We start from the raw sequence: 27,016 nt of genomic DNA, 5'->3' as shown, positions 1-27,016 counted from the left end.
ATTTGAGCTTCAACCTTGGTCGCGCCATGGGAGAGAGCAGTGTCTGTCTAGACAAACCTGGCTCCCAATGGGCTGCCGAGATGATACAGAGAGGAGGAAGAAGGATGGAGGGGCAGAGGGCGTAGAGGATGAGAAGCAATTGAGAAGTATTAGGACAGGAGAGGAAGAGGTGTTGTGAAGGTGCATGTGGTTGAGATGGCGCCGGTCCCAGAGCAGCCAGCAGCGTTAGTGTGTTTTAGCCCCCGCTGCTTCCCATAGGTTACCTCAACCTCTGTAGAGCGCACACTGTTAGAGCTACTGCTTATAATCCTGCAAGTTTTCGTGGAGCCACAAACACACCTGGACGTGGGAGTGGATTTGAAATCTCTCCCTTTGTATAATCGAGTCGTACTGTTTGGACTTGGGGTCCACGTCCGAGCCCCGTTCCGTCCCCATCCAGAAGGAGAGGAGTGTGATGGATTACATGAATTAAAGCCAGAGTGTGCTGTAGGCCCGGGGCTGCGGTAGATATAGGAGGGCCTCGCCGTAGCACTATACTGAACCAGTTGGAGACCTTTGAATTGTCCCTGTGATGACCCATTACACAAACATCCTCCTCCCAGCTGACATCCTCCCTCCAATCTCTTTATTCATCCCCTTCTCACCTTCATCCCCGTCACCTTTACATCTCCTTCCTCCTTCCCTCGCAGTTTCCCCCTTCCTCTTTCTCTTTTTGTAGCATCTAATACTCTCCCTCCCTGCCTCTCCCTCATTCTTTGACAGTGGAGTGATTGATGGCGCTCCAGAGGCTCCAGCCTCCTCCCCATCCTCCTCCCTGGAGTCGCACAATCAGATTGCGTGCTTGTGTTTGCCGTTTTACAAACACAACTTTTAGTAGCGAGCAAATTCTCACCATAAGCAGCTCAAGCCTTCAAATCTCCAGCTGGTTTGGATCGGTTTCGGCAGCGGACTTGGCTCACAGCTTTGGTCTGAATAAATAAGTGTAAATGACTGAATAAAATCTCTGTGTGGTTTAAGTTGTGAGCATTTTTGCTTGCTGTGTAATTTCACTGCAGCAGCTTGTTTGAGTTTCTCAATCAGCTATGCATTCATGCATGTTTACACTCCGGTTTTTATGTGGGCTGGTTTTGGTCTGAGCAAAGGTCACGGCCAAAGCCAGGCTGCCTTGGTGACCCCTGACCCAAGAACCCACCAAACTCCCCACTGACCTCCCTTAAAGTACCTTCTGTCACTGATTCGTCCAGCTGAGCGGTTTCCAAATCTGATACAGTAAATTAAAACTCTCGGCCTTTAATGACGTGTCCAGCGTACGGTCGGGGGATTTATCGTATTGTTTATTACTTATTGTGATAAGAAATTTTATTTATTTATTAATTATGTAAAAAAAACAAAACTGTTTATATTATTTTAAAATATTACTTATATCGATATCAATAAGTTTTAAAATTCACACTTCTTTATGTGCCTGGTGTCCTAAAGAAGCCTATTAGGACTGATTTTTAAGAGCAGTATTTGTGTTTGTGGGGCTCTGATTGCTGTGCCTTTCAGCCCCAGTCACAGTTACCAAAAAGAAAAGTCGAATTGTGATAAATATTTAAGTCCATATCACAGAATAGTCCAATGTGCGGCTTGGGGATCTTTTGCAGCCTTTCGATTATGATTTAGTGAAATATAAAAATGGAGCAGATTTCAACCTTCATAGGTACTTAAAGCAGATTTACACTTTCTAAGCATTTTTTGGTTTTACATTTTTGCTTACAAGAGAAGAAAGGAAGCATCTGGTACAACACAAAGCCTTCAGCTTTGACTAATCATGTTTTTTGTTTTGTTTAAAGCTTAGTACCTATGACCAGTGACTCTCTGCAAAAAGCAGACATGGATGCACCTGAACATCGAGCTTGGTGAAACACATTTCTGCTTTTAGCGAAAGAATAAAACGCATCATTCTTTTATTGCTGAGAATAAACTAAAATTTATTTTGTACCTCAAAAACACCCTGAACCTGGAAATTGTGTGCCTTTCTTGTAATAAAACAAACAAGAGAGAATCTTTTTATATTCACTATGATTTACAGAAAATGGTTAAAGTTTATTGCTGAGCGGCTAAAGCAATTATGAAAAAATACCTTTTGTTTAATAAAATAAAATAAAAAGGCACATTTCACACCAAAACCACATTATCTGTGGGAGAAACATCCAGTTTCTGGCCTGAGCGGCGTGACGGTCGGATATTCCCTCGTTTTTCTACACTTCTCCTCCTGCGAGCTTCGCTGGTTTCTTTTCATTTTCCTGTAAAGACACACAAGGAAGCCGTGTGACCGAGGTTTCGCCCTATGACATCATCAAATGGGCTTCCCCAAATTATACAAAGACACTGACCTTAGTCAAAGTAAATGTCTGAATTTACAGAACATATTAAAATCTCTCTCTCAATATTCTTCCATTTAGTGCATAGGAATAATTTTGGTAATCCTGACCGACTTAAAACAGGAAAAGTTTTGTCTGATTTAATGTCAGAATGTGATAAAAAAAAAAAAACATTATGTATCTTTTTTAATATTCCCTGTAAAAATCTGCTCTAACATTTTTGCTGTAACATTTTTTCCCTCTTTTTTATGAATGAAGACCTTTCTTTTTAAAGGTATTATTTTGAGAAAGCACCGGTACAAAAAATGTTTGCAGGCATTGAAATATTAATCGATTGTAATTTTTATAAACTTTTGTGTGCCGTAATTGTTTCTAAACCTGGGAGGGATAAACCTAGAAATGGGATCCGGCCAAGAAAACAATCCTGTTTCTTTCTGACTGAGCACCTGAAGCGCAGCGCTGTGTCCTGCAGTACATGGGGTTGTTGTAAATCACCACATAAAGTATTTATAAGGTTAAACTTGGGAACTCTGCTGCTGTTAGCTTTTGAATTAGTGAACTCAGACCCAGGGAGAGGGGACAGGGAGGAGTGATTCGACCTCTCTCTTCAGGGGCCCGGATCCCGGCTTAGAAGAACAAAGAGTGCCACCCTGTGGCCGCTCCGGCTCACTGCCACAGCAGCCCACTGACTCATTCAGATATGAGAATCTGGCGAGAAGAAATCCTGCTGAAACGCGCCGTTCTGCAACCGCAGCATCATTCCTCGACGTTAGCGTTTCACTTGTTTATCGGTTTAGTCTTTTAATCCAAGTGGGTGGCGCTGATAGTGGCTCATGTTTACTTTTATCTGCAATGTTCCACTCATGCCCCGTGTACCCGTCACGTGTAGAGATTCATAGTGTGGGTTTCTGTGGTGTGTCACTGTGTGCAGCCCACAGTATGGCGTGGTCAGTGGTACAGTGAGCGTACTGACTGACTTTTTCCTTCCGCTTGGGTTAGAGAGTTAAACTTAGCCGAGGATGTCTCACTTGTTCTGCTGCTGGGGGCCGACAGACCACCGGACGCCCACCCGTGTGCTCCCTCTCGCCCCCTTCAGTCAAAACATAAACACAGGTATGACGAACAGAAACTGTGATGGCTGTAAAAGTTTTAAAGAGCTCTGAATGTACTTTGGGTCAGAGTTCAAGCCATCCGTCATAAACTCGTCAAGCTGGCTGTTTTCGGCTCACATGTGTGAGCGCGTTAGCAGGAGTGTGTGTGACCGAGTGTGTGTGTGTGTGTGTGTGTGAGTGGCTGTTTCCAGCCGCGCCATCACTTTCCGACGGCACTTATCATCCCCCTCTTTTTCACCTCAATCTATCTGATCAATCTCCTCGCTCGCTCACTCTCTCCCACTCTCTTCTGCCGTGTCCCCCTTTCTTTTTCTATTTTTTTTATGCATGTGTTGTATTTTACTCTCCACTCTGTGTTTGAGTTCCTATTCTTTTGAGCTACTTCCTGTTATGTTGCAGGATGTGGGGAGGAGGTGGGGCCTTGGGGGTGTGTACTGGTACAGAAAGAGAGAGAGAGAGAGAGAGAGAGAGAGAGAGAGATAGAGAGGCAGGCACGGAGAGGGAGGGAGAGGTAATTCAACCATATGATTGAATACACTCGACACGGGGAGGGCGAGTGAGAGTTTTTCTTTAGGAAGCACGCACGCTCTCACACAGATATGACCAAGACAGCGGCGATAGCGGCCAAGGACTTCTCCAGTATGTGGTTGCCAGGTGAGTGGCCGTCTGTGCAGCTCTCTGTCGTTGCTGCCCATCATTTGCCAAGACCAATTAGGCGTGAGGAAGAGGGAACTGTGTGTGTGTGTGTGTGTGTGTGTGTGTGTGTGTGTGTGTGTGTGTGTGTGTGTGTGTGTGTGTGTGTGAGGAAGAGTCATCTCTTGGCTGTTGATTAATGCCACTGGGTCTAACAAGCTCAGCTAATTAGAGAACATCAAAGGATGAGAGGTGAAAGGATGGACTGGACGCAGGGAAAGGTCACCTGACTTGCCCTGCGTGTGTTCATGTGCGTGCATGCTCCAAATTAATGGTACATGTTAAATATTCTTGCGGAGATTCAATTTAGGATGGAAAAATGTGCTGCACCACCAACATTTTCTTCTTTTTTTTTTCTCAAGTGCTGTAGCATTAGGGTTTTACCTCAATGATGTTTCACTGATAAGGAAGGCTTCATGCAACTTTAAAAGTGGTATAAGCTTTGTGTGGCTGTGCATGCCACGGAGGGTTTGCTTTTGCTTTGACCAGGCTTAATTTTGTCTGTACGTTAGAAAAGAAACAGAATATCAAAAGGGGAAACACTTAAAATAATCCTCCTTCTCAGTAGTTAAAAATATTTAGAAGGAAAGCAGAATGAATTGCAGCTCTTCTCACCTCACAGCCTCAGTTAAGGTGGTCAAAAGAGGCTGCGAGAAGTGACAGACAGCCTGAGCTGACCGGCTAAACACACACACACACGCACACACACGCACACACACACACACACACACACACACAACAGCAGGGCTGCTGGTTGACTCACCAATTACCAGAAATCAATTTTTCAAATGTCAATTAGCTCATGTTTTCTCCGGGCCCGTCGTCAAGACTCAATTTGCTAAACATGTTGCGAATTTTCATGCGCTGATGTGCAACCTTTTATCAGAGGGTGATTCACGGATTTGAAAAAGCTCAGAGTCACATCTTAACCCCGATGTGGTCACTTTCTGCGACCTCGGAGAAATTGCTCCGATCATCAGGGTGACACATCAGCCGCACAGAAAGCAGCAAACAGTAACAGTTTCACTGTAACACGGTGGAAAACAATGCAGACGAAGCAAAGGCTGAAACTGGTAAAAGAAGAAAGTTATGTCAGAAGCTCTGATAACGGAGTCTGCAGTTATTTTGCATGTGTTTGCATACAACTAAAGGATCAGCTCAATAATTGAGTGTAAAGGTGAAACGATTTCTCAACTGAGGAGATTAGAAATTAACTAATGAATTTGAATAATCATTTAGAATCAATTCATTTAAACCCTTACATTAATTAGCATCTAATTCATTTTCCGTAACGTTTTCTTATTGTTTTGGCAGAAAAATTGGATTATAATTTGTGAAATTTTTGCTATTTTCTACATGAGCCTGGAATCAGACTTAGTTAAAATCACATTATACTGTTTATGAGTTCATTTTATTTAATGTTTAGCTGTTTTATTGAACTGAAATTTGCTAATCGTTCAACTGAGCAATGATGAAATGCAAACTTTCATCATTAACCAGCAACTTCTGTTTTTATTAACGTGTCTTTCTGTATTATTTTATTTCTTACTTTGACGTTTTATTAAAATATTTAGTCGTTTTCTTTTATTGTTCAATAATAATTTACGCACTGCTTCATTTGGTTAGTGTCTGGAGTGAGTGAAATTTCTTTCTGATGCTAAAAAATTGTTTTATTGCGGCTGAAGTGAGCATCCAGTTGGATTTTTTTTTTTTTTTTTTATAATTGAGGAATAATCGTAATAACTCCACATCCAAGCCTGATTCAGGAAGCGGGGCTCAGACTTGTTGCAGTCAAGTTTTATCTGAGCCAAAATACCCAGAGGAGAATAACAGAAACAGTCCAGACTGTGCACAGACAGCGTTGTTCCTTGTTCCTTTCTGTTGCATCATTTATTCATGACACAGGATTATACAGCATTAATTTTAATCTGGTTAAGATGCAGCGTTTCGTCTAGCTTCGCCTTCTGGCTTCTCACAGTCACAGATCAAACCCCCTGAACCCTGAAGCTACCTAAGAAAAGAAAAAAAAAAAAAAAGTTTCTCCCTGCTGGTTTTCGTCGTGTTTGTGCAGAAATATGCATCTTCTTGCTCCTAATATTATCGTCTCACCTTTAACTTATTGTGATGGGTCAAATGAGTCGTGTGTTTGAACGCGCGGCAGCGTGTTGTTAAAGATAAGCAGGTTTTTTTAAAAGATGGAGTGAAAGAGAGAGTGAGAGAGGGAGAGCAGGTTAATATTAATAGCTACACTGACAGTAAATGTCGGGTTTAGCACTCAGCATTCAACCCGGTACAAGGGGAAGTCGGGAGGGGAAGTGAGAAAAAGACACAGCATCTTGATATACTGTCCCGCCACCATATTACTGACCACATTATCCACCATGCTACCGTCTGCAGGCCGTTTCACGCCATGAATCGTCACACACCTTTTCCCCGTCTGCTGCACACATGGACGAGGAGAACATGCATCGTTTCATCCGCTTGATTTTGGTCTTGTAACCGTGAGCTCCAAACGTCTCGATCTGAGCAGCTATTAAAGTAACGTTCGTGTCTTCTTACCAATTTTGTGTAAATAAGAGGAAGATGCTATTTTGGGGCAAATTCTGTGGTTTTTAGCAGAAATTGAGCAACAGTGGACACTTCTCATATTTCTCCAATAGCCGCCATCACAAAGTCCCCAAAACAGGGGGGCTTACTGTATGTAAAACGGGAACAACCACAAAGTGACCCTGAAAATAGACTAACCAGCATCCTTAATTTTGCATCCTGACCAAATTAGCTTAATCGTTTTGAGGGAAATCCTGCAGTCAGCATGTTGGTTGGTTTGCACGCATGTGTGTGGGCCCTCACCGTCATGCAGCGAGTGGAGCTTCTCAAGCAGATCGTCACCTAATCCCCCCCCCGCCCCCCCAATTCCCTGAAGACGTTCATGCATGCTCTGAAGCCGACTGATCTCACATCTGGTTCACTAAAACAAACATGTTGCTTGCTGCAGAGAGCGCCAGGAGCCAGCCAACATGAGTATGTGGGTCCTGTTTGGATTCTGCTGACGCTGGATGGGCACCAAGTTGGATTGGTTTCGATGTTGGCTTCTCGTATCTGATGCACTGACTTCATGTGAACGACAACTGGAAAAGCAGCTCCTGTCTATGCCTAAAAATCACAACTAGTTGGAGTTTTTACGTGGAGTTGCTTTGCATGAAATCGGTGTAGCTAATTAGTTCAATCCAGTATGTGACCCACGGATGATCCCATGTTGTGAAAACACACCTAAATGTTAACTGTGGCTCGGCTCAACTTACAATAGTGAAGTGGTGCTTCAAAAAAGTAAGCCGTATCAGAATATCAAGTGGTTCTATTTTTGCTTTTGAGCGACTGATGGAAACTCAAAACTGGTATACTATTCAAAAGAAAAGAAAGCATAACGTGTGCAAAGTTAAATATCAAAATCAATGTTCCAACTATTTAAATCTTTAAAGTCATAATAATAATTACATTTAAAAAAAAACAAAAAGGTTTTGCATAAAACTTTCTGTCAGGCTGCATATTTGTTCTGCGGTGATCATCGCCTGAACGTTTCCTTTATTCAGCTGTTCAGGGTTTCTGCAGGTTTCACCAAAGTTAATTTAAAAGTTACAAAGATGACTAATTAAAGATAAGACATATGAAAGATAACACAACCTGCTTAATAGCTTAAGCATATTTAACATAACTTCAACAACCACAGTTTTTTCAGCTGTGGTGTGTGTTTGGAGCGCGTTTCACCAACTCTTCAAGGCCGTCCTGCGCCAGATAGTAACATTTATGATGGTTATTATGGCGATTATTATCGCTGCTCGCATGTTACGCTTTATTATATCTGCGTCCGGTGATTTAAGAAGCCTGTGGAGTAAAATAAGAATATTATAAATGTATTGACCCAAACGTAATTTTACGCCAGAAAGTCAGTTTCAGAGGTTGAACTATTGTATTAGGAAACCTAAATATCCCTAAGATGAGGCTTATTGTGTCTCCGTATCACGACATTTGTAGTTTTGTCACAGTTTATTTCTTTAAAGGTTTTAGTCCAAAGAAATGAATAAACACAGATGCATAAAACAGTCATTTTCAGCCTATTGTCTGACCATGTTTAATTCTTTTTATGGTCTGAAATTTAGATCTTTACTCTTTTTAAGAAGTTGAAAACATTCTGTTTGGGGCCTTGGTTGCTTTGAGCCAAACATCTTTAGCTATAAAAGCAGTAATCATCTTCGCAGTGACCATGCATCAATCAATGACTGCTACTTTTCTGTATCCTACTGTAAGGAAATGTTGTTATGACTATTAATAGATGATGCTTACCAGCAGAAAGTCCCTCAGTTCTTTTGGCCTGACAGTAATAAGGAGTAAAACGGAGCCTTCAGAAGGCGAAAAAATTAATTAGATTAAACTGAGTTGAATTAAACTACATGTGGGGGTCTCCATAATGTATGAAAATACTTCCCTTAAAAAGAAAACCTAAAGGATACTTAAGGTTTTTAAGTGCATAGGTGTGAAATGAGAGCAAGCAAGGCAGGAAATGTGAACCCAAGCCAATGATGAGGCGAAATGACTCTGAGCTGTAGAGGTGACATTTGACTGATGGCTGGCTCACTTAAAGCAGGGCATCTGGTCAGCAGCGGTCAGGGAATCGGTGTGTCGCTACTGCCACCCAGTGGCGGAACAACTGCTTGACCATTTGCAAAGCGAGCAGTCATGTTTTGGTCACATTTGTCTTCACGCAGCTATAAAAATGAAATCGAGGCATCATGTGTGACAGCAGAACCGGGAGAGAAGAGAGGCTGAACATGAGAAGGAAGACTGAGAGTTTATTATGCAGGTGGCAGATATAATTAGTTGGTCGTTGGGCAGATTTGCATGTTTTCACAAAAGGGAAGTTGCTCTGTGTGTGTGTGTGTGTGTGTGTATGTGTGTGTGTGTGTGTGTGTTCGCGTTAAGGGAAGACAGAGCAAAAGAGTGGGGGGGGAAATGGTTTCAAATGGACACAACAAAAAGTTTTTCTTTTACAGTTTGTGGTTTCAGATAAATAAAAAGGGTTTTGTAGCAGATAATGCCACAGGCTGATAACCAAACATAAGTCACCGCACACTGGCACATCCATGGACACGCACACCATCACACACCTTTGTATTCTGCGTAAACTCCTCTCAAACGTCCCCGTCCGTGTCTTCCCAGGCCTAAATTCCACTTTTGTCCTTGACAAACAGAAGCAAAGGCTTAAATTTGCAGCCTTGCCCCATTCATGACTGTCGCCGCTGGGACTGTCCCAAACAAAAGAGCCAGAAAGTGATGCGGTCTTGTGATGAATGACAAACAACATGAGACATTTTCAGAGCTCCTTTACTCCCACGAAAACACCCTGAGTTAAATTTAGAACAAGCAAGCACCTTTAGGTCAACCCACTCCTATGTTCAACCTCTAATTGGAAAGAGTGAATGAATGTGGGCTGGATGTATAGTTGTGAATGATTCAGTTTAAGTTTACAGTGTGTAGGCTTCTCTCTGTGACCTGAAAAACACTCAACCCCGACATATCGGAGATCGCCGCCCTGGCCTTCCTCTTTCCCCTGCTGTCATCTAGATTCTGGTCACTTGCATGTTCTGCTATCATCTGCACTTCTTCTTCTTCTTCTTCTTCTTCTTCTTCTTCTTCTTGTGTGACACATTTTACTCGTGTCTTTCCTGCCGCAGATATCAGGATGTCGAAGCCAGCAGAGGTTGAGAAAGTCGGGGCTGACTCACCGTTAGAAGGCACAGGTAGGGTCGGCCTCAGTTATTTCGGATAAGTCGCTACTCCTTTAGTACAGATGTGTAACAAGCATGGCATTGGAAAGTATTTGTGTAAACTGGTGTGTGTGTGAGACAGAGAGCTGTGCTGGAGATGAGATTTATCACTTTTTCCTTTGCCTCCTACGCAGAGTCAGAGCGGAATGGACCTGAATCAAATCACCAGGTAGGTCTTACTCTTTTCTGATCGTTACAATCATCTTCCACCTCCTTTACCTACAAACTGATCTGCAACACGAGATAACGGCTCCTGATAGTTGTGTTTGAACTCGTTTTTTACAATACAGTTCACAATATTTTGGTAAAACTGTCCAACAACCCGTCAAAAAGCGTATCTTTTGTTCCAGTAGCACTTCCAGCCAAACCTTGCATTTCAACACTTTTTAATTGGGGAAAACAACATGAATAAGAAATAATTGTTTTTATTTAAAATTATGAGAACAATAATTAGTACTTTGTAGAATCCTGTTTGCTAGTAAAATGGCTCTTCTACAAAATTTCACAATCCAAATTGAGAACGATATATATTTAGTCATTTTTTTTAATATTTTAATGTTATAATTTCACTGATAAATAATAAAACAGATTAACCAAAGAAAACATTTCGTACAACACAAAGAACTTCCCCATCATTGCCCACATTTTTTTTTTTTTTTTGCTTGTGTTTTAATTTTATAAATAAAAAGAACTAAAAATATTGAATTTACTCAAAAACAAACTTGGGTAAAATCCATTCTTTAAACTTTTGCATAAAGAGCGATCCATATCCTGCTCTTGCTTCTGAGGATAGACATAAATCAAACAGACTAAACTTTTTAATAATCTACCTAACAGTGTAGGACATTGAATAATTTTTTTCAATAAGGGAAACACATGAGACTCTTTGTTTTGAATCTGCAATAGTTTATAAATCTTTGTACAGCAAAATCCTACATTTTAAAGTTAGTTCATTGTTAGCATGTGCAACAAAAAATACCTTCTTTTTTTCTTTCTTTTTAAATAAAAACTTTAATATTTACGGTCTGTATGAAACAATTTTTGATCATCCAGAGTCCTGAATATCTTTTCTCGAGCTCCTCCTAATTTTTTTTCTAAAATATTTAAGTTGGGAACTGAGTTGTTTTGGTGCCTGTTTTGGATCCCGGTCCTGTCAAAATATCAAATGATGACCCATTACTAGTTTACTAGGAAACTAGATTTTCATTTAAAATGTCTATTCATTTCAAAGAATCAGCTCTTTGGAAGAAAAACAGACCCTCAGCATTACGGATCCTCTACCGTATTTCACAGTGACTGTCGCTAAACAGTTTAAACTCAGTATTATCAGAGCTCCATGTGTTTATATTTGTGATTCAGGGGGAAAAACGTATTTCTATCATACATTAAGAGCAACCAGTTGACATGTAGCAAGCATCTAATGGTTGTTTGGAAACTTGGTGCAGATTTTCTTCCTACGCTCTTTACCTTCTTCCTCAGTCTGCTTGATGAGAAAATACTTTTTAGCTTTTTGTTTGTTACTTTTCAGTGTTTTTAAAGTTTTTTCTCTGACTGCACACAGTCATGGGCAACTTTAAGCAAGATAAGTCTTTTCTATTCTTAGGCAGATCAACACCTACCTGCTTCATTTAAAGGGCATGATCTCCCTTCATTCGTACATTTGATAAATAGCTTTTTTTTTTTTTTTAGATAACATTTACACCTCAGGGATATAAGTAGTCACTGATTACTAGTGAAAAGTTAATAGGTACTTTAAAAAGTAAAATAAAAATTACAAAAATGTCTTGAGTTACTTTCATTTTATAGGATATTTTTAATAATTGTGGCACAGAAAATTTAGTTACAAAGGTTAATTTCTTCTTGCTGTTTCCCCTACTCATAAATGTACTAAGAGCAAGGTTTTAAAATGTAATATGTTATGTATGGATAATTTGGACTGACAATAAATTAAAGTCGTTTTTTTAAAGTGTGCATGCTGAGATTGTGCACTAAAGCGAGACGGAAAACATTTAGGAAAATGTCCCCAAGAAACATCTCTAAATGTCTCTCTTCATTTGGTCAGAAAAGCACATGGATGCCAGACCACACCATCAACAGTCGTTGTTCGTGTTGTTTATGTAATTCAGTGTTTGACTCATTTCTCCAAGGTTCATGCGATGAAAGTCAGCCCCTTTCCTCTGTCACCGAACCTGAACAGCAGCAAGGTGAGCGAACTGTTGTGCGCCGGTGTTAACGAGCCGCCCCTGCATGTCTCTGCGTGATTCTGCTTCAGAGTTTGTGCATCTTTTGTATCCCGGCGTCACGCTGTAGGCTTATTGACAGTATGGCTGCTGACGCTTTGTGCTCATTTCTAAGCTCTGAATCGCTCTTTTGTTGCGTCGGATGGTCAGGCTGACAATGTGTCCACTCTCTGCCCCGTCTTCGGTGTAAACAAATTCACACAAAAAAAGCGCATGAAGGCCCTCTGCTGTCACTAAGCCCAGTGATAAATTAAGTAAGTCTGTGGGATCACTCATTTCACCAAGTTATTAGTCTTCCTTTTCATACCTCGAGAGATATGCAAATCAGTACACTGGAAGGAGCTTGGTCTTCCAGTACAAACGTGCCCCGACATGGGAGAAAAAATATCATCCCTTTGTGCTGAGCAAACACAGACTGGAAGCACTGTTGAGCGATGGTTAAATAATAACACTGTAACTGACTCTGAGAAAGCAAACTCACCCCGCTCAGGTTCACGAATCCAGATCAGTAGATTATTAACCTTTTGTCCTAAAACGTCAAATTTCATCTAAATCCTAAGTAGCCTCTAGGTTTTATCATTTTCCTTTCAATGTTTAGATATCACCACCAGCTATTTTTTATTTTTTTATTTTAGATTTTCTTCTACATTTGTCCCCATATGATCTTTGTTTTTAAACCAGAATAAGATGGACGAGTGCCCAGAAATGTCTCCAGGCCTTCCTCCCTCTCATGGCCCGACTCCTTCCCAGACAGCCCTGCAGCACACTCAGCTCATGCTGACTGGCTCGCAGCTAGCAGGGGTAAGACTAACAAATGCGCGCAGCCGTGCGCCCTGCCATGCCTTTACCTTGCTTGCTTCTTCTCGTGCTGCTTTTTGAACACTTTGTTTCCCTTCTTCATCCTAACTTCTTGCTCTTTTCCTCTTCTGTACCTGCCTCTTTCTTTTTCTCTTTCTTTCTGCAGCTGACAGCTTTATTGCCAGCGCAGCAACAGCTGCTGCTGCAGCAGGCTCAGGCACAGCTCCTGGCTGCCGCCGTGCAGCAGTCCAATGCAGCCCATGCAGCTCATGCTGCCCATGCCGCCGCTCAAGCCAATCAGCAAGCTCAGGCAGCTGCAGCAGCAAATCAGCAAGCCCAGCAGCAGCAGCAGCAGCAACAGCAGCAGCAGCAGCAGCAGCAACACACAGGGCAGCAGGCTCAGTCCCAGGGACAGGGACAGAGCACACAGGAGCAAAACACCCAAAGTGTCCCTGTCCCGCCTCCTCCGCCTCAGCTCACTCTCTCCCAGCCTATCCAGCTCACAGCCCAGGTACTGACCGCCAGTCCCAGGCATTTCCTGATCAGAGGGGCCTTCAGTCAGTCAAACAACTCATCCTGATTCACCCGTTTGTTCTTATCATTCCGTTCCGCATCCAGACCCACTCCCTTTTTCCAATGAAAACAAACAATTTATTAACACGCCTTTCCATTATGAAATCCTTTTCCTGCAAATATGAGTCAGTTCCCACCTGCTAACATTTATGAACTTGTTTCTCTGTTGAACAGGACATTCAGCAGCTGCTGCAGCTTCAGCAGCTGGTGTTGGTGCCCGGTCACCCGCTTCCGTCTCCAGCCCAGTTTCTCCTCCCGCAGGCGCAGCAGAGCCAGCAAGGTGGGAATGCCAGACTTTTTGATTTATGCAGTGTTTTATACCTTTGAACCTTTTCTCATTATGTCACATTATTCAGAGGACCAACACAAAGCGGACATAATTGTGAAGTTAAAGAATTGGAAGTTAAATTTATTTTTACGAATAAAAATATGAACATTGAAGCAGCCATATTTATTAATAATCTATTAATTCTTTACAAATAACTTTTACTCTAATTGTACTTATAATGCAGCTGCACTTTAGAACCTCTTAGAGTAGAGTAGACACCAAATTACTGCATATTTTAGATCCAATACCAAGTAAATACAGGGGCAATATCAATACTGATAAGAATACATTTTATTTAAGCTTGATATGTCATCAGACATCTGAACTTAAGGTGTTTTCTGTTGGGTTTTTTTCTTTGAATAATTTTTTTTTCAAACCTAGGAAAGTATTTGGGCAAAGTTTAAAGGTGTCTACAAAGTAATTTAATAACATATTAATATGATTAGGGTGCATTTTTCCTAAATAAACAAAGTGCAAAATATTACTATTTGACAGCAAATTGAAAGAAAATGTATTTTGAGGCAGAGTTGAGAAACTACAATACAAAAAATAATAATAATACAAAAAATCAAGAGTAAATCTGAAACTAAAGTATCAATCTGATTGCAGATAATGACTTGGTATTGATATTATCAATATTTTGGATTGATTTACCCACCTCTATCTCAGAGAGCTTAAAAAAAATAATAATAAAAAACATTAGTGAACAAAAAGCATCATGAAGACCAAGAAAAACAGCAAGAAACCGTGTAAGACATGGCCGTCCACCTGCATGAGAGACGAAGGAGAAACAGCAAAGTGGGCCGTGATACATTCAGGGCAGCTACAGAATCTGTTGATGGAAATAATGTTAGTCTTCCATACAAAACCCTGTTTGCAGTTTGCCACAAGCTATATGGGAAGAAGGTGCTCATTGTGTTTGCAGCTTGATGCTGAAGGAACGCTTGTAGGGGTTGATGAGAAAATGGACAGCTGTAAATGTAAATACAGAGAAATAGTGGAAGACCACCTGTTAGGGGCTACGCTAGAGGGCAGGACAGTGATAAAAGAAATTCACCCAGAGCTGAAATGCTTCACTTACAATCTCTCTGTCAAGTCTGACTGAGCAAAATGGACAAACATTTATAGATGTTCTAAAAAACAGTAGAGATGTACCCCAAATGATTTACAGTGTAATTGCTGTGAAAGGCGGTATTAATTCAGAGGAACTTCGAAACACATCCCGCTTGAAGGTCACATATTATGCTTCTTTGGCCAGGTCAGGATAGGTCTAAAATCATAGATGATGAGATTTTAGCTGGTCAGTTCTGACTGTTTTGTGCTCTTTTCAGACAGAGCTGTTGTACAGCGTCTTGTCACTTTAAATCCAAATAAGCTGGTCAAAGTTTACACTTGCACATGAAAATGGCTGCAAACAGATGCACAATTATACACCTGTACATCTTTGAAAAGCAGAAGTGAAGCCTCCTGCACAACCAACAAGAATGTAGCAAGTGGTTTCTGGTTGGTAAGTCAACAACAACAACAAAAAAACACTTGTCTTTTCCAGCAGCCATTGTAAACCCAGTACAGCGGTAAAACCAGCTGACCAAATGTGCTGAAGCTTCACTTGCGTTGCTAGGTAACAAACTGGTATTTGCTGGAGTTGCGAGGTGAGGGCCAGTGCCTGCTGACTTGTATCTTTACTTTTGGCAGGTTTTTGAAATGACTAATTTTTCAGACACCAAAAGAAATAAACTTATTGCTAAAAGAAACCCAAATGGAAGAACAAAAACATACAAAATGTGAATAATAATAGGTCCCCTTTAGAAGATTTCTCATAGTAAAATAATGTTGAGAACCTTGGGTTATTTTTCTTTTAGTTCCCATTACGTCCTGCTTTGCGTTGTTCTACAATGATGTTTTTGATTTTAACGTGTCGATGTGAGAAAGGGTTCAAGGGCTGCTGATGCAGACAAAGTCTCCTTTTTGACTCGCGCACGATTTCTTGTTCGTTCTCGTTGATCAGGACTCCTATCGACACCAAATCTTATTCCGCTACCTCAGCAAAACCAAGGGAGCCTCCTGTCTGCTCCAACTAGAATGGGACTCCAGTCGCAGGTAGGAAACTTTTTACTCAGTGGAAAAGACACACCCACTCCCTGAACAAGCATGGTGAGAAGAAAAAAAAAAAAAACACTTCCTTTCTCATTTTCACTTTCATTCATCTCATGTCCTGTCAGGTGCAGCGAGATAAGAGCATAGACGTGGGCGGAGGAGGAGGCATGACTACGGTGCCCTCTGTGACCTCTCACCCCGAGGAGCCCAGCGACTTGGAGGAGCTGGAACAGTTTGCCCGCACCTTCAAGCAGAGACGCATCAAGCTGGGCTTCACGCAGGTGAGCAGAGGCCGATGTCGCATCAGCACCGAAGCATCTCTGTCTGCTTTGACTTGTCTGAAACCGGTTTCCTCCACCCCGGCCAACAGGGAGACGTCGGCCTGGCCATGGGCAAGCTGTACGGCAACGACTTCAGCCAGACCACCATCTCTCGCTTCGAGGCGCTCAACCTGAGCTTTAAGAACATGTGCAAGCTGAAGCCACTGCTGGAAAAGTGGCTCAACGATGCAGGTGAGCTCTTATTCAAAAATGTATTTACAGTTTCACTCCTTCTGACTGAGGAGTAACTTTGGGTTTTGCCCTGCAGAGACCATGTCCATAGACAGCACCCTGCCCAGTCCCAGCTCCCTGTCCTCGCCGTCTCTGGGCTTCGATGGCGTTCCTGGTCGCAGGAGAAAGAAGAGAACCAGCATTGAGACGAACGTACGTGTCGCCCTGGAGCGTGCATTCCTGACGGTAAGATATCAGGCTTTATTATTATTATTATTATTATTATTATTATTATTATTATTATTATTATTATTATACAATAAGAGGAAGATTTTAATTCTATTCTATCTATTTATGACTTCAGTTCAGTTTTCTATGTATTTTATATCTCTAAAATTTAACAATTGTAACGTTTGCTGATTTGATGATCCAGGAGAGGAAATTACAAAATCTTTTTTTATCAAACACATAAACAAAACAATGATTATTTTGTCGTCTTGTAGGTTTTTCACAGTTCTGGTTGTGGCAGCTTTACGTCTCATTGTCTCTTGTATCATGGTCACTATTAGTCACCAAAGTTAGCAACATCTCGCAGTAACACCAATACTGAAAGCTACACTACACAGTCCCCACAGCGTTGACCTCTTAAACTGTTGACACAAAGGTAAAATCTATAAATTGCTCATTAATAGACCCATAGCTGTAACAGTTGGGGGTTTTTATTTTAACTAAGGGCTCATGTGACTTTTAAATATTAACTTTTCTATGTTCCTTCAGTAGCTAGCTGTGTTTCTGTGCAAACACTAGCAGGGGTTTTTTATACCAACTTTACAGCTAATAACATTTTTGTTCCCGTTGTTATAACCCTGGCTCCTTCGTCTCAGTTGAAACGATGCGGACTAATTTTTCCACTCAGAACCAGAAGCCTACCTCGGAGGAGATCCTGCTGATTGCGGAGCAGCTGAACATGGAGAAGGAGGTGATCCGGGTTTGGTTCTGCAACCGCCGGCAGAAAGAGAAGCGCATCAACCCGACCAGTGCCACCCCTCCGCTGCCCAGCCAGCCCCCCACTGCCCCACAAACGCACAAGCCACCCTGCTACAGCCCTCATATGGTGAATATCAGACCGACGTGTCTCCGTCTGGAGACTCTGTTATCGTCTCGCAGCGTCTCATCGGTGCTGTTTTGTTTTTTTTTCTGACCAGATGTCCAGCCAGCTGTCGCAGGCCGTGACCAGTCTCAGCAGCACAACGGTGACCACCATGTCCTCCATTTGCCCCCTGACCTCCAGCCTCACTTCCACTCACCCCTCTCTCACCTCAGCCCACCCCCCTCTGAGCTCCACACCCTCCCCAGCGACTCCTCCACCTCCTCCCCGCAGCACAGCCAGCCCTGCCACTCCCAGCCACAGTACACTCAACCTAAACACAGGGTAAGAGACCCGGAGGCGTTCACAGGATGCAGGGCCGGCACAAAACTGTCTGGGGCCCCAGGAGGAGAATGTTTGAATGAAGGCACCAGGCCATTTAGAGCAGTAAAAACCTGCAATCTGACAGAGCCTGACAAGAAAATCAGTAAAGAGATTTCCCAGTGGCAGATAGAAAATGAGCAGCTGCATTTTGTAGCTCTAACATTTTTATTCGGTAACTAAAAGTAGAGTTTTCAATAACCGGTTTGTGAAGACACATCTGCATTTTCAAATGTTAAAACTTGTCTAATCTTTCTCAGCCAGCAGAATGCCGTCCTTGTTACCAATTTTACATGAGACCCAAACCTTCACAAGCTTTTAATCTTGTCTCTGCAATTTATTGCATGATGACCTTTCTTAGATCCAATGGTCCAATCGTCTATCATTTTATTGTGATTTTTATTTTATTTTCATTATTTATTTTTATTTTTATTTTTATTTTTATTTGACTTAGCAGGTGAATAATGTGGAGCTTCTGAAAACAAATTTTATGGTCTAGATTATTTATTTTTTCATTATTATCATTTCATTTTTAAATTAAAATATTAAATTTTAATGAAAAATATATTTTTTTATTCTTTTCCATTTTAATAATTTAATTTTTAATATAGAATTAGCTCCTGAAACAACATATTAATTTTGACATGTATATTCCAATGAGTCGAAGGCTCTTGGGCGCCCCCTGCTGTCCTGGAGCCCCGAGCAGTTGCTTAGTTTGCTTGCACTTTGGACTGGGTCTTACATAATACTTTATATAAAAGGCCAGCTCAGTTAGATTGCAGAATTCATTATGTCTGGTGGAAATTTTAGTTTTGGAAAAAAACAAAACAAAAAAAAAACAAAACAAAAAAAAAAAAAAGAAAATGGCACGTTTGAGTAGTTCCTCTGTTAGGAAAATATTTCTAATTGTTTTAGCCACTAAAATTAACCTTTAAGTGCATTTGACTATTTAGGATAATCAAGTACAACAACATAAAAATAAGCTGTTTTGCTTAACTTTTACAGTATGAAATAAAAATATATATTAAGAAAAATTGCAGCATTTAAAAATGCATTTATCTGATGTTTCATAGCAAAAATAAAAAAAACAATTATGTAATGCATTGTTAACCACTGTTTCTTTTTGCACACTTCCCATCACAATTTATTAAATTTAGGCAAATTAAACCCACAATGCTGCTTCACGTTGCCACACATTTTCATAATTATAATTCCAATTTATACTGCGCAGCAGCATGCAGAGTTCAGCTACAGTTTGTATTTAAATTATTGACACCCGGCACAAGTCCATCCACTGATAATCAGCCATTTCACTCAACTTCAACTTCCTCTTTGCAGCGTCAGAATCTAATCCTGTGTTGTGTTCACAGCTTGTGGCGTATGGGTAAAAAGAACGGTGAAATGTCCAACTACATCACTGACTTTGCTGCAAACTTGAGGTGAGACGCAGGCTACACATATCACGCCTAAAAACAAGTTTGTGCACCTTAGCTTTGTGTGAATTAACTGTGCTAAAAATGAATGGATATTTAGAGCTTTGAACTTTTTCCTCCTTGCTTTTTCTGAGCCTTCGTCAGACAGACGTCTGTCTGGGTGGATGAGTTTATCCTTTGCCTTTTCTTGCTGCTAAACTTGCTTTTTTCCCCCCTCACCTCTTCTCCTCTGCCTGTCTGTGTTTGTGTACATGCTTGCACACGCGTGTGCCGCAACAGGAACACTGTGATGGGAGTTAACACGGGGATGAACCAAGCGCTCCTCGGTAACAATCCCCTGGCCACCATCCAAGGTGTGTGTTTGTAAAAGCAGGGAAACGGAGGCACAGACATTTAATAATTAACGAAGGAAAAATAACGGTTTAACTCTAATAAACACTTGATCCTTAAGACGGTTAAGGTTGTTGTGAAACAATATATTTATTTAAAAAGATGCAGTGCCTTGCAATAATACCTATATTGGTTTATTCTGATTTATGTAATGGGCCAATAAAAACACAATAGTGTTGGTGCATGCTGAGTGATTACTTGATGTGCTAAAAGGGGTTTTGCAAATTAAAGTCTGAAAAATGTGGTGCGCATATTTTTACTCAGCCTCCGTGACTCAGAACTTGTGCTTTTTAGTGTAAATCTCTACCGGCTTCATACACTTAGAGATTAAAATATGTGTCTTGTCTTTGCGGGAAAATAGAGTTAGACATGTTCAACAGATCCTCAGTCGTATGTTAACTGGACTTTGAGTAGGCCATTACTCTGGCCCAAGTCTCTAGTGTTCTGCAGGCTCTATTTAGGTCCATCTTTCTCCTCTTTAACTCCCTGCTTGAGAAAAGCGTCCCTGCAGCATGATGCTGCCACCACTTTAATTCACAATGGAGACGGTGTGAGCAGCTTACAGCGTCGCACCCTGTGGCACGAAACAACGGGACTTTTTATGGCTTTCTTTCAGCAATGACTTTCTTTTGTACCCTAATGAATAAGTGAATGAGTAATAGGTTTCTCATGAAGAAGTTCTCCTATTTGAACCGTGGATCTCTGCAGCCCCTCTGAAGCTGCCAGGGGTATCTTGTGTGAGTGATTAATACTTCTTGTCCTGTGTCAGTTTCAGTGGGTTGGTAGGTTTCTTTTCACCATCAGATAATGGCCTCAGCTGTGTCTTATTAAAATGCTCGGCTCAGGATTTCAACACTACACTAATCGTCTGAACAGGCGACCTCTTAAGATGATTGTAAGATCTGGGTTTAGTTTTCAGAATAACGGGAGCTACAAACAAATCCACACTTCTCCTGTTTTTATTTGTAATCTTCGTAAAACCACACATTCGCATTTCGTCCTGGCCGTGGTCGTCATGTGGCAAGATGTGGAAATGTTTGAGGGGTACGAACAGCTTGTCAAGGCACTGTAAATAAGCGCACGTTGGAAGATTTTCCTCCTCTTAAGCAGTTACAGTCTCGCTCACTCCCACACAGATGTGAACCTTGAAACTCACATGCACACGCAGAATATGACACACGTCGTTATTCACCTTCCTACACTTGAGAACAGCGCAAGAAAAGCCTTGAAACAAACTCCTGGTTTCTCCCCTCAGCAGTGACCGATCCACCCCCCCTCCCCCTCCCCCACCTGTGAAGAGCTAGCATCAGTTTGACACCCGATCGGTTTTAATCACCTCCAACGGGGTGAGAGAGAGAGAGAGAGACTGACGGAGGGGGGAGGGGGGCTCATCAAAAACAGAAGTGCGATGATGACTAATTCAGTTACACACAGTGGGTGAATCAAGTCGCTCTGGTCGACTACCGACTGGAGACACGGATGAATAGGCAGCCGAGTGTGTTTGCTCATCAACAGTGTGAAACAGCTGAGACAGAGAGCGCGCTCCTTAGGAAATAAATAGCTTATTTTTCATCAGACGTCGCCATCTACAGCCATTAATCCGTCGCAGCATGTGTGTGCTCGTGTGTCACTGTGCTTACGCTAATGTGTGGGCTCGTGTTTTTGTTTGTCAGGTGCTGTTTTGCTCATCTTTACCCTTTTCGTCTGTTTTTTTTTATTTTAATCATTTGAACGTCAGTATTTTGCTCTTTGAGTCAGGAAACCATCTGTTTGAGAAGCTCATCTGCTGTTTAGGAATCATACGAACATGAGTGTATTTGATTTAACGTCAAGAAGCTTTAGAAAATGATCATCCAGTCACCACAATGTGACTTTCTTCAATAAAATGGGAGTTTTGATGTTTTTGTGGACTTTGGTTGGAGCTTGAATCTTGAAACTATGAATTTAGTTCACCGTTTTATTACATGCATCACCTTTTTATTCTCGTTGTCTGATATTAAGCCGGATTTAATGTCATACTTGACTTAGTCTGATTATGGAGAATCGTAATTTCAATTTGCTTACTGGCAGAATGACAGACGAGCAAACGTGCACGTGTTTGTTTTTATTTGTTCAAATTCAGAGTTTTGCATATGTGGGTAGTTGACAGAGTTTCCGGTAAATTTTATGACTTGGGTGAAATATCTTGGGTTTCCTTGCTCAAGTTTCTCACAGTAGCTCGCTGAAAGTTTCGCTCGTTCCTCCAGACAGAACAGGTGCAGCTGAGTCGGGTTCGCGGGCCGTCTCTTCTGTAGATTCCCTATCTGACTGAGATCAGGGTTTTGTGATGGCCAGTTCTAAACATTGGTGTCATTAAGCTGCATTGTAGCTAATTTGATGGTTTCTTTTGCTCCCAAACTTTACCCTCCTGACTGATGTCTTTAGATGTTCTTAAGTGCAAACTTTTACGCGTTAGGGTTTTGTCACCGTTTCGACGTTATTTATCATATGCCGTGTGACACACGATTCACGACCTACACAAGCGCTGTGCTTTATCTATATTATCTAAGACTTGACTTCTCTTTTGATATTATTTAAGATTTCATTGCATGGAAAATCAGTGACTCATCTTGGGGTCATATGCTAAAATATGTCGATGAATCACTTTCTCTGATTTTTATCTTCCACCCACCATGAGCAAAATTACAAACCAGAATCAAGTAATTAATATGAAACAGCAAGCGGCACAAAAGCCCAAACTACACGGGGCGGCATCTGCTCCTTATCAACTGTTTTTAATGAGTCTAAATGTAAAAGTAAGAGCTTAGATAGTTTTAGATTAAAGACAAAAATTGTCTTTAGCAGTATAACCCCAAAACAAGACAATTTATTTGCATGTTTTGCATAATTTAAGAAAATATAGACCCGTATTTCTTTTAAAATATCCAGATAAAATACAACTGTTGGTAAACTGCATCACCTGGGTTTGCTTTTTCCTACGACACATGATGTAGATCATCAGACAATTAATATGACCTGAGAAAGCAAGGCAGCTTAAAGTTTTGGAATAGTCTAGTCAAAGTTTGGGTTTAAATTAGCTTAAATCAGACACAAACCAATCTCAAGCCTCAATAGGAGAGAGAGCATCAGATAAGGAAGACTGTTTGATGTTGAATGTGAATCAGCCGACATTTCTAAATCTCACTCACTAGACCTTCGAGAATGAAAGATAACAAACATTTAAAAGAGAAAAAAAACAACCTTGATTATTATGAAGTAGATGTAGCTTTACGTAATCTAACAGGGACGAACTGAGAAAAAGAGAATGGAGCTCCAATTGAAAACAAATGTGTTAATTTGGTACATTTAAAGTTTGTCAAACTTACTTCATCTACATTTGCTTAACATAGCAACTTATTAAACTTTACTTGAATAAAACTGATTTAAATTATAGTAATTTAATATATTTAAAAACATTAAAATATATTAAAATAAATTATGTATTTTTAAATATATATTAATGCATATATTTCATACTAATACAGTTACATAATATATTAATATAATATTAAATGTATTTAATATTGAGTTATACTAAATACATTTAATATATTTTAATGTATTGAAATTTATTTTAATATATTTTTATAGATATTTTAGAATAAATTAAAATATATTCATATTTTTTAAGCCTGTTTTTGTTTTTTTCAGTGTGTAAACTACAGGATCAAATGGCAACCATGTTGACATGACGATAATAAAAAATGGAAGTTATTGTTTTTAATTCCTGCATCTCCTTTTCTGTCCCCAGCCCTAGCAGCCAGTGGTGGCCAGCTGCCTCTTTCCACTCTTGAGGGTGGCAGCAAGGTGATGCTCGGGTCGTCTGGGGGTCAAGGAGGCGGGCTTCCCTCCTCCCTCTTCCTCAACCACCCGACCCTCCTTCACATGGGTCAGAGCCCCGGCGCTGGACTGGTCAGCGCCGCCATAGCCAAAGTCTCCCAGCCCTCACACTTCCCCTCGGCCAGCAGCATCAGCCCCACGCCCTGCTCCCCCTCCCCCTGCTCCAGCCCTGCCTCCTCCTGCTCCTCCAGCGAAATGGCACACAGCCCGTCCTCCCTGGGGGGGCCCAAGATTGAGTGACCACACCCGGGGGTCAATCAGAGAGGAGCAGAAAGGGTTAAACAAGAACCTCGCCTTTCACACCAAAGCTATCTCTTTCTCTCTCTTGTGCTCTTCTTCCGTTTTTGTTTTTGTTTTTGTTTTGTTTTTCCCGGCGTCTCTCTCCGTCTTTCTCTCCAAGTCTTTCGATGCCAAAAATACACAGAATGAAAGAGGAGAGAAGGAGGGAAAGAAGTAAGAGAAGGGAAAAGGAGGAGAAAGATTGAAACCAAAAATCTTTATGTATCCAGACGGACGAAACGGAGACAGCACTGGACATTTTTCTCTAAAACGCGCGATGTGGCACGTCTCTCTGAAGGAAAACAAACCAATGACTCTGCAACAAAGAGGTGGAAGAGACGGCACGTCCGAGTGCATAAACCAAAAATGACAAAAAGATAACTTTGACTATATGACAAGAAGGAATGGCAGCGCGGATAAAAAGAAACAAAGAGGAGAACTATCCTTCTTTTTTTTTTTTTAAATAAATAAAGTCATTTTCCAAAACGCTGCGGGTCTGAAAGAAGAAGAGGCGATGCGAGGAGGATACGTTTAAACCAAAAATTTTACCTGAGGAGGAGGTGGAGGAATACACAATGAGACAAAAAAAAAAAAAAAAAAAAAAACGACAACCAAACCAAAATCACAAATACCAAAAATACGGAGAGAAAAGCTTTATTCAAAGGACGTGTAAATACTGAAGCTATCCAGGACCAGGACTCTACTGCTACTGCAGCAAGCAAACACACAAGCATACAACACATGAAGAACCAGCTCATCCTGTCACTGACTCATTCTGTCTCTCACTTCATGTGTCTCTCACTGATTGTTTTATTTTATTTTTTATAATTTTGTAAAATAGTGTTACTTTTTTGCATCGTGTGTGTGAGCGTCTGCTAGAAGAGCATAAAATTGCATTCATTTTTCTAAAGTCCAACTTTTTAACACGTTGAGTACAGTTTAACATTAGTTGTTGTTTTTTTTAACTATTTATTAGTGCTGTTACACATTTCAGCTCCTATTTATTGTTGTGTGCTACTGTAGTTTTAGCTCTCGTCATTATCATCGCCATCATCTTCGTCTGTGTCATCATCGTTGCCATGTATTTTGTTTGTGACGCGACTCGCCCCGCAGCAGGACAGATGGCGGAATTGATCCAGTCCTCACCAAGTGCCGCTAGCTCGCAGATCGAGATGGCTCACTTCGTTGTAACTTCCAGTGCGAATTCATTCGTTAGGAACAGGTTGATGCTTTTAAGCGCTTATTTAGACTGCCCGACCCTCACTGTCAAAGATAAAAGTGTTGAATGTTGTTTCTTTCTCAGTAAAAAAAAAAAAGGAAATCCTAAGAAGTTAGTCCATAAAATGAATTTATATGTAAAAGAATTGATAAAATGTATTAAATACTGAGCCACAAAAGCATTTTTTTTTTTTTTTGGTAATGGCAGCTTGTCACATGAAATAAATCTTGTTGTATTGTGTCCTACTAGAGGCTAAGTCCAAGTCTTTCTAAAGCCCTTTGCGGCTCTAATTTTCTCCTGAGAAACTCTTATGACTATCCATTAAACTCATTTGTCCTAGGAGGAGCAGCTGGTCTTAGCTGGTTAATGGTGAAAAGATGTTTTACTCAACTCTTAATTTTAGCCCAATCAGTGCTCTCGGGAATATTCAGAACCCTAGAAACATGTCAGCAACCAACGGCATCCCTTCAATTTGCAACAATAAGGTTTTCGGAAAGCTCTTTGCAGATAATTGTTATGCTCTTCGTAAGAAAGCTTTTAGAGAAGACCTATTATGCAAAATTCACATATTGCACATTTTTATGCTTCCATTTGGGGCTCAACTGCTTCTAAAAACAGCTTTAAAATAAACAGCCAGCTATTTTTTGGCAATAAGTTAATGGTTTTGGAGTCTGGAAAATGAACCTCCTGATTGTTAAATCACAATCAACAGGCACTTTGCCGTTACCTAGCGACACCATTCCCATTACCTGGCAACCCAAGCAAGTTTACCACTGTATGTGCTGTACAATGGCTGCTAGAAAAGACAAGTGTTTTGTTGTTGACTAACCATTCAGAAACCACTTGCTGCGTTGTTGTTGGTTGTGCAGGAGGCTCTACTACTGCTTCTCAAAGATGTACAAGTGGATCACTACGCATCTGTTTGCAGCCATTTTCACGTGTGAGCGTAAGCGTTGAGTTGAAGGGCGTGGCCAGCAGCAACGTATTTGGATTTAAAGTGACAAGATGCCTTAAAAAAGCTCATTCTGAAAGGAGCTCAAAATAGATAGAAAAATCTCATTAAGAATAATTTTGTGCAAAAAATGTAATAAACATGTTTCATACAGCTCATAGACGTATCCTCAACCGTTTAAGGAAGCACAACAGGTCACCTTTACTGGACTAGCCAACATTTATTTACACTTATAAAAGCTTTCTTAGTACAGATCAGATTCCACTCTACGACAGATAACTTTATTATGGACTAATTTGTTTTGATTTCTTTGGGGCTGCTTCTTTTTTTTTTGTTTGTTTTTTTTTCTACCAACATCTGATCTGGATTTCATCTCAGCTGCCACATTAGAAATACATTTACTGAGAGAAGCGCTGATGTGTTCGATACTTGTCGGGCTCGTTATCAGGGCAGTCCGTGTCTAAACGAACATGCCCAGGAAACTTCGCACGCTGAAAATGATGTTGAAAGTATGAAATAGGGGTCTGTGATGGGAGATTTGAAGGATTAACCACTGAGACTGAAGGCTAAATAAGTCAATAAAGTCAAGTTTAGTCACAGCTTGCTCTCGTCCCTGCCTCGTCTATCAGCACAGACCGCCTGACATCTGTACGTCTCGATGTATACGTCTGCTTCCATCATCGCTTCATCAGTCACATTTCACATGTCATTTTCCACCCCACTCTTCCATTAATCCTCAGATAGATACCAAAGCATTATGTTCTTCTCGAGCCTTAGCCGAGACGTAAACACAATAAAGACGCGCCCGTGGGGGGGTGTGGGGGCATTTCTGAGGGAAGGGGCTGAGAACAGGATGCTGCCACTGAAAGGCCCCGC

General features: G+C 41.0%; 1 protein-coding gene across 2 annotated transcripts; it reads left to right on the top strand.

The window, feature by feature from the left end:
• The first annotated feature begins 3,565 nt into the window (after positions 1 to 3,565).
• On the top strand, positions 3,566 to 26,739 carry pou2f2b (POU class 2 homeobox 2b). 2 transcript variants are annotated; one of them, XM_088013586.1, is made up of 14 exons: positions 3,566 to 4,132; positions 9,901 to 9,966; positions 10,128 to 10,162; positions 12,141 to 12,197; positions 12,915 to 13,034; positions 13,779 to 13,884; positions 15,941 to 16,032; positions 16,155 to 16,310; positions 16,400 to 16,541; positions 16,618 to 16,766; positions 17,437 to 17,634; positions 17,726 to 17,952; positions 19,359 to 19,427; positions 23,602 to 26,739. In XM_088013586.1, exons 1-14 carry the CDS (start codon positions 4,078 to 4,080, stop codon positions 23,642 to 23,644), a joined length of 1,515 nt encoding a protein of 504 aa, XP_087869712.1. In that variant the 5' UTR covers positions 3,566 to 4,077; the 3' UTR covers positions 23,645 to 26,739. The 2 variants fall into 2 exon arrangements, with proteins under 2 accessions (XP_087869712.1, XP_087869713.1); XM_088013587.1 differs by lacking the exon at positions 12,915 to 13,034.
• The last annotated feature ends 277 nt before the right edge of the window (positions 26,740 to 27,016 follow it).

Source organism: Poecilia mexicana, unplaced genomic scaffold, assembly GCF_051168715.1.
Source record: "Poecilia mexicana isolate PSO_F unplaced genomic scaffold, ASM5116871v1 scaffold_16, whole genome shotgun sequence".
In the NCBI taxonomy this organism is placed as follows: domain Eukaryota; kingdom Metazoa; phylum Chordata; class Actinopteri; order Cyprinodontiformes; family Poeciliidae; genus Poecilia; species Poecilia mexicana.
This window is presented reverse-complemented; position numbering and strand designations above follow the sequence as displayed.

Excerpts from the sequence above, each read along its gene's own strand:
- pou2f2b (XM_088013586.1), top strand. The coding sequence starts at position 4,078 with ATGACCAAGACAGCGGCGATAGCGGCCAAGGACTTCTCCAGTATGTGG. Across the intron at positions 13,885-15,940 it reads GGCGCAGCAGAGCCAGCAAG|GACTCCTATCGACACCAAAT; the intron begins GTGGGAATGCCA and ends CTCGTTGATCAG. Across the intron at positions 16,311-16,399 it reads TCAAGCTGGGCTTCACGCAG|GGAGACGTCGGCCTGGCCAT; the intron begins GTGAGCAGAGGC and ends CCCGGCCAACAG.